At 46.1% G+C, this 7844-nt stretch overlaps 1 protein-coding gene across 25 annotated transcripts in view; it reads right to left on the reverse strand.

Annotated features, from left to right (window-relative positions):
* The window catches only part of LOC106594548 (uncharacterized), a 59348-nt gene that overhangs the window by 11900 nt on the left and 39604 nt on the right, over positions 1-7844 (reverse strand). For 11 of the 25 annotated variants that reach the window (XM_082959821.1, XM_082959790.1, XM_082959809.1 and 8 more), the window contains 13 exons: positions 7328-7591; positions 6819-6956; positions 5280-6617; positions 4802-5044; positions 4412-4645; positions 3966-4223; positions 3536-3751; positions 3136-3387; positions 2623-2826; positions 2205-2417; positions 1879-2091; positions 1489-1683; positions 1023-1223 (listed from right to left, as the gene is read on the reverse strand). In XM_082959821.1, coding sequence (XP_082815947.1) covers positions 1023-1223; positions 1489-1683; positions 1879-2091; positions 2205-2417; positions 2623-2826; positions 3136-3387; positions 3536-3751; positions 3966-4223; positions 4412-4645; positions 4802-5044; positions 5280-6617; positions 6819-6956; positions 7328-7591 — 3969 coding nt within the window. The remainder of the gene's footprint in view (positions 1-1022; positions 1224-1488; positions 1684-1878; positions 2092-2204; positions 2418-2622; positions 2827-3135; positions 3388-3535; positions 3752-3965; positions 4224-4411; positions 4646-4801; positions 5045-5279; positions 6618-6818; positions 6957-7327; positions 7592-7844) is intronic. The other 14 variants (XM_082959807.1, XM_082959797.1, XM_082959791.1 and 11 more) reach the window with 14 other exon arrangements.

Below are 7844 nucleotides of genomic sequence, written 5' to 3' on the forward strand. Positions count from 1 at the left end.
GCAGAAGTTGTCCTGACTCATTGGGTTAATAACCAACGATGCAAATAGCAGAAGTTGTCCTGACTCATTGGGTTAATAACCAACGATGCAAATAGCAGAAGTTGTCCTGACTCATTGGGTTAATAACCAACGATGCAAATAGCAGAAGTTGTCCTGACTCATTGGGTTAATAACCAGCGATGCAAATAGCAGAAGTTGTCCTGAATCATTGGGTTAATAACCAACGATGCAAATAGCAGAATTTGTCCTGACTCATTGGGTTAATAACCAGCGATGCAAATAGCAGAAGTTGTCCTGAATCATTGGGTTAATAACCAACGATGCAAATAGCAGAAGTTGTCCTGAGTCATTGGGTTAATAACCAACGATGCAAATAGCAGAAGGTGTCCTGACTCATTGGGTTAATAACCAACGATGCAAATAGCTGAAGAGGCACTGAGTTTGAAGGTAGGTCATGAAATACATCCACAGGTACACATCCAATAGGCTAATTGACATCATTTGAGTCAATCAGAAGCTTCTAAAGCCATGACATAATTTTCTGGAATTTTACAATCTGTTTAAAGGCACAGTCAACTTAGTGTATGTATAAACTTTTGACCCACTGGAATTGTGATACAGTGAATTATAAGTGAAATAATATGTCTGTAAACAATTGTTGGAAAAATTACTTGTCATGCACAAAGTAGATGTCCTAACCGACTTGCCAAAACTATAGTTTGTTAACAAGAAATTTGTGGAGTGGTTGAAAAACGAGTTTTAATGACTCCAACCTAAGTGTAATGTAAACTTCCGACTTCAACTGTATTTCTTCTATAAAGCAAAGCATACCCAAAAGACCCATTGGTTCGTCAAACAATGTATTTTTCAGGGGAAAATCCCATGACAAAGCACAGCCACGTTGTAAAAGTGTTGGACGAATGTTAGTCAGCGAGCTTTTCTGGTAAGTTGAGGTTGGAGAGCGGGTGTGAGATCAACATATTGTTTTAGGGCAGCACGCAAAAACTCAAGACGCAAAGTACCTGCACCCGATTTTTTATCCCGCAACACAAACGAATCGTCATCCACATCTCTTTGGGGTTGTGTTGGTCTCTTCTCCAGAACCCTCCTCTCAAACAGTGGTCGCTTCTCCTCAGCAACCACCACTCTGGGTTTGGGCTGAGCGGCTGGACCTTTGACAACAGTTATGTCAGTATAGTCCTGGAGACGCTCACGGAGAGCAACTGATACAAACACACAAACAGAGCTCTTATCTAAGACACAGCTTACAGGCATCGTTAAAGTATCATTAGAAGACCATTTTGCAATTCTCCAAAAAATTCAAACAAGCAATAGTGATCGCGATCTGCTATACAATTATTCCAAATAGATATGCCGGACAAAATGAACTGATATTTTTGGTAGTTTCAGTCTTTTGGTAGTCTCAGTCTGCAGCTAAAATTAGCAGGAAAAGCAGGGGGATAGGGGAATGAAGAGATGGGGGGGTACCTAATTCTTTAGGGGCAGCATCCAGCAGGACAAACCAGTCATCGTCCACCTCTCTCTGTCTCTGAGGCAGTCTCTGCTGCAGAGTCCTCTCCTCTCTCCACCTCTCCTCCATTACAGTCACCCTTTTCTGGGTTCTCTGCTCTGTGCTCGTCACCATCACGTCAACCACAGGGGCAGGTCTAGTTACCACAGCAACTGATACAGACAGACACAGAGTACCCAGGAGACTCGACTATGATACTCTTACCATTCACAAATTATAACACAGAATCTGATTGTGGCCAAAGCTGCACATATCTGATTAGAGACCCTTTACCACACATCATTATAAAAAAGATACAGGGGAATGTGAAGCACAACCGAGCTCAGGATGATGCGGTCAGTGGGTACCTGTTGGCATCTTCACAGGCTCTTGACGAGAGGCTTCAAAGAACGTGAACCAATCATCACCCTCCCCTCTCTCTTGGGGAGGCAGTGTTTTCACCAGTTCAACCTCCGGTTGACGTCTGCCCTCCACCACTCTATGTGGTTTCCTAGTTTCCTCCACCACAACCACTGTTCTCCGGGGTACCAGCTCTATAACCTCTCTGTCTACGTGGAACGCTGAAATAAAACAAGGATAACAGGCTTGTCAATGTCAAGTAATCCACAATCTGGGTTCAGCGTTTTACCAAAGAAAAAGACAAAAGGGGCAGACGGTGGTCAAGCAGCAATACCCTTGGGTGTGGTCAGTATCTCGGAGGGAGCGCGGTCCCAAAGCACAAACCAATCATCATCCACTTCTTTAGGTGTTACCACAGGCCTCTCCTCCATCTTAACAGTCTCTTCCATGATCCTCACGGTCTTTGGTGGTTTCTGTTCCACTGTCTCCTTCACCACCATAATAGCTGTGGTGCTCACATCAGGGTAAATCACCACCACTGGTGCAGCTGATAGAGACAGAAACACAGCCCAACAGTCCACAAGGTATCAAGCCTTTTACTAGAACATGTAAATATGATAGTGTATTCCTTGCCAAAAGCTTTTGTGGATAGTCAACAGGCTCACACAACAATTGAGAGCCTTTGGAAGCAAGAGAAGGGTTGGTATTTGTATTTCGAGTGGCCAACAGCAAGCTTAGAATGGTCAAAGTACCTGCTACTTTAGGGGCAACATCCAGCTGCAAAAACCAATCATCATCCAGCTCTCTCTGCGGTTGTGTTGCCTTACCCTCCAGGGCAACGTCTTCAGAAAGTGATCTGACTGCTTCCACCACAAACACTCTTGGTTCAGGCTCAATGGTCAGATGTTTGGCTGGCACAACCTCTGGGTATACCCTATCGCTAACAGCCAGAGAAACTGGAGCAAAAAGACACACAGAGAGCTTGATATACCACAACTACTACTGGAGGGTCCTGTTGATGATTGACCAGTCATAACCCAAGAGATATCATATTCCTAATTCACACAAGAAAAAAAGCAGAGGTTTGGTTAGTTAGCTTGTTGGCAGTACTGTATGTCTGAGGTACCTGGTGGGTGGTTAGTTAGCTTGTTGGCAGTACTGTATGTCTAATGTTTCTGGTGGTTAGTTAGCTTGTTGGCAGTACTGTATGTCTAAGGTTTCTGGTGGTTAGTTAGCTTGTTGGCAGTACTGTATGCCTGAGGTACCTGGTGGAACCCCAGCAGGTTCTTCACAGACGGCATCCAACAGAACAAACCAGCCATCTCCCTCCTCTCTCTCTGCTGGTGGTCTCTGCTCTGAGATGATCATCTCTGACTGGAGTATCTCCTCTTGCTGTCCCCACCTCTCTTCAACAATAGTCACCCTCTTCTTCATCATTTTTTCTATGGTCGTCACATCAACCACAGAGGTGGTCTGGCTTAAATCTGGATATACCGGAGTATGCTCACCAAGAGCAACTGATACAGACAGGGGAAAGTCCTTTAGTTTAGGGACTTTACGATGTTTTCCAAAGTTACAAAAACCATAGTTTATTCTCAGTCAAAGCTGTGAAATGTACACAGCTGCAAATGTACAAAGATTGTGACAATTAAGCAGGAACGGTACCTGGTGGTACAATGATCGGCTCCTCACGGACATCAGCAAACAGTGTAAACCAATCATCATCTCCCTCTGGTTGTCGCTGCCACTCTTCTACTTCCCGTTTCTGTTGTGGCCTTGTCTCCTCCACCAGGACCACCACTGGCTTCTGCTTTTCAGCCTTTACCTCAACCACAGGGCTGATCACATCTGGAGAAACCGGTGTTGGCTCTGCTGGAGCGACTGATACAAACACACATAGTACATACCCTTCAGAATCAGCTAGATATGTGGGCTCACAAAAAGCCATGTCATCAAAGATCATATTCCCAGATAAACATTCCAAAGTTCATATGGGAAAAGCACTATGGTTAGTCTGCGAGTTTGGCGAGGTGGGTTGGGTATATTTTGATGGGAACAGGGGCTGAGGCGCAAAGCCTTGGATTGTATGGGGTACCTGGTGCTATACAGGATGGTTCTCTGGGCACGACATCCAGTTGCACAAACCAGTCATCGTCCATCTCTCTTGATGGCTGTGGTGGAAAAATAACTTCTTCTTGACGTCGCTCCTCTTGCTTCTCTTCCATTACAGTCACCCTTCTCTCCTCTCTCTGCTCTACTGTCATCAACTCAACCACAGAGGAGATGCTTTCCTTGGGGTATACCGGAATACGCTCTTCCACAGAAGCTGATACAAACACACATTCCTCAGATACTGGAAGATAATTGAAATTACTACACAAAGCAATGTAGCTGAAGCCCTTCTCTTGGTGGATAGTCAAATGTCTTGTTAGTTATTCTTATTTGAAAGTATTCTGCAGCGTATGAAGCACAAGGCTCAGGGGACATGTTGTTAATATTGTGGTGGGACTGGGAAGCAGTGCATGAAAATCATGGAAATACCTGACGGAATCACAGATCGTTCTCTGGGAACAATGTCCAGCAGAACAAACCACTCATCTTCCATCTCTCTCTGTGATTGTGACGGTTTCTGTTCCAGATGGCTCTGGTCTTCCTGTAACTCCATCTCCTCCACTACAGTCACTCTGGTCTCCTCTCTCTGCACTACTGTCATCACTTTAACCATGGAAGAGATGGTTTCCTCTACGTACACCTGAACTTGCTCTTGCAAAGAAGCTGATACATAAAGACACAATGAACCGTGAGAGATATGAAGTTCAAAGCCTAGTTCGATGATTAATCAGTCATTGTAGCCCAGTTGTTTCAATCCCTAAAATACCAATAATTGAGGCATAACACAAGCAGCAGGGCTTTGATGAAAGTTCTTCATACCTGAAACTGGTGTGGTTGGTACACCTGAAGAAACACGATCAGCCAGGTCCAAGAGCATAAACCAATCATCTTCCTGCATTTGCCACGGTCTCCGTCCTTCCACCAATCCCCTTTCAGGATGTTGCTGTGTGGCCTCCACTTCAATGCATTCCCTCTCTGGTGCTCTCTGCTCGACCGTGTCTACTAACACCAAAGAGAATCTTGTGGAGACCACAGGCACCAGAGCGGTGTCGACTGGCATGACTGACAAAGTAGAGACAGCAGTTCTCTCAGCCACACAAATCCATGCTGCACCAAAGGTTTATCTTACTATTGTAATGGCAATTGTTGTAAAACGCACAAGAGCTGGTTAGCTTTGCGAAGGGAATGTTAGAGATGGAATTGTCGGTAATTGTGTGGGTGGTGGTAAAGCAAGCGCTTCCATTACGGTTTCAATGGTGACGGGGAGAAGCAAAGTTGATTGGTTGATGGGACGTACCTGGAGGCTTATAAAGAGTCTTGTGTGGGAGGCTGTCCAGCAGCACAACCCAATCGTCCTTGTCTTCTGGCTGGGATGGCTGCATATTCACTTCCACTACCTCTTCTTCTTCTTCTTCTTCTTGGGGCTTCTCCATTTGTCTGACTCTATGTGGAACCCTCTCCACATCCTTTCTGAATTTCACCAAAACTTCCCCCTCTGTATAAAAACCATCTCCCAGCCTTTCCTCTGATAAAATGTCCTCTGATGACTTTTCCTCGAGTGTCTTTTGTGTTCTCCTCATTTCTTCCACTATTCTCACCGTTTTCTTGGTTTTCTTCACAGTCTGCTCTGCCTCTGGCAACCTTTCCTCTGACATCTGCTGCATCCTATCCTCTAGACCTCCTTTCACCTCTATCAATCCCTCGCCTGAAACCTTCACCTGTTCCACTCTCTCCTCCTGTTTCTCCTCCCTGACCATCTCCTGTTCTTGGAGCCATTCCTTGTACGCGATCTTCTGTTGAATTGTAACTATCGGTAACCCTAACTTCTCTGCCGCAAATAGTTCATTGAATTTCACCATAAGTTGTCCCTCTTTATAAAAATGGCCTCCTATCTGGTCCTCTGACAACTTCTCAGATGCTTTCTTCTCTAGTTCATCTGGAAGACTCTCATCCTGTGTCACTATAGTCACCTTCTTCTTCCTCCTCCTTTCCACTCTTATCTCTCCTCTCCTTTCCTCAAGCCCCTCTGGCAACCCTTCCTCCAAAGCCTGACGCTTCCTCTCCTCTAACCATCCTTCATCCTCTTTCAATCCCTCGTCTGAAACCTCAACCTGTTCCACCGTCTCCTCCTCCATCTCTCCTTCTTGTTGCCTCATCTCTTTCACTATAGTCACCCTATTCTGGGTCCTCCACTCTACGCTCCGTACCACAGTGGAGGTGCTCGGCACATTTGACCACCCTTCTTCAGATTCCTCTGCCTCTTCCATACTCTCCTCTTTTAGTCCCTCATCTTCCCCTGACTCATCTGGCAGCAATCCTTTGAGAAACACCTCCTTTATCTGCTCCTCCAACTCATCTACTTCTTCCACATCCTCCTCTACCGCCCCCTCCTCCTGTTCTACCCCTCCCTCCTCCTCCTGCTGCTGCCTGGCCTCTACCTCCTCCTGTATCCTCTCCTCCAGCTCCTCCACCTCCTGCAGCCGTTCTTCCAGAACCTTCACCTCCCTCAGTCTCTCCTCCAACACCTCTACCTCCCTCAGCTTCTCCACCAGGAACACTCCTCCCTGGAGCCTCTTGATCACCTCCCTCCTCTCCTGCCTAGTCTCCTCCTTCTCCAGGGAGACTGGGGGAGAGACTGGGGAGGGGCAGATTGGGGTTATCAGTATAGGAAGAACAGGAGTGTAGCCTATTCAGTGAGGTGAAACATTCAGAATGTTACAGACAGAAATTATGATTCCCTGTTCTACCAGACAGACAATCATGTCTGTTCTGCAAAACTCTATATTTCTGTACTAATGAACAACAGCTAGTGAATGTATATAGTATGACGACTCACATGGAGGTGTGTCTGCAAACTCAAAGCTGCGGTCGAACTGCATGACCCAGTCATCACTTTGTTCCTGCCTTGGCTGTAGCAGCCTCTCCAGAATGTTGGCCGTGGCCACCTTTGCCACCTTGGCAGAGCGGTATTTAACTGAGGATATCACAGAAACGTTTAGAACGGAGCGGATCCCTTACATATAGAAGAATAACGTAGCGCGTGAGCACACTGCAAACAGAGGATCTTCAGCAAAGTATACTTACCACAGTATCACAGCTCTACACCAATGAGGGCCAAGCACCATTGATAAGATAGCAACATTAAATATATGCCAGTACATGACAGAGCAACATCTTTAAAGAAGTCATCACGGTCGCTGGCGAGCTTAGCAGGTTCACCTTCCATCACTGTCAACTTCTAAAGTACACCTCAACGGAGGATTTATAGTCAAAGCCAGGATGCACACAGTGACATAAGGTATACCACAGCTACACCAGGTACAGAATGAGGTTAACAACAGATACCTGGCGGTTTCATCGTGGGGTAGGGGACATAAAGAAGGGAGGGTTGTCTTCCCAGCAGGATAAACCAATCCATCTCTTTCTCCTCCTCCAGTCTCCCCTGCTGCTGTTCATCAGACACCCGTCCCTGCCATGTCTGACTGACAGTCCGACTGACCGTCTGGCCTGTCTCAGTCTCCTGCCATGCCTGTCTGACTGTCTGGACGGACTTGCCATCATCCCAGCTCTGAGTGGAAGTCTCCACAGAGAAAGTCTCCCCCCCTCTGGCTGTTGATAGAACATGAGGTAATGGTGTTACTGCAGGAGTTAATGGTGAGGTTAGACGGAGGAGAGAGTAAGGCAAAGCTCCCCTCCACAGGTCTGCATTTCAGGGGCTTTCAGAGCAAAGCTCACTTATTTAGTAAGCAAATGGAATTCAATGTATCTGGCAGGCAGATAGCAAATTAAGTTAGTACGAGACTACCACACAATTCTGAGATCTGCAGAGCTTTTCGTTTAGTTCCAAGCACAAGAACGGCAG

This window comes from Salmo salar, chromosome 02 (assembly GCF_965601325.2).
Source record: "Salmo salar chromosome 02, fSalSal1, whole genome shotgun sequence".
Taxonomy (NCBI): domain Eukaryota; kingdom Metazoa; phylum Chordata; class Actinopteri; order Salmoniformes; family Salmonidae; genus Salmo; species Salmo salar.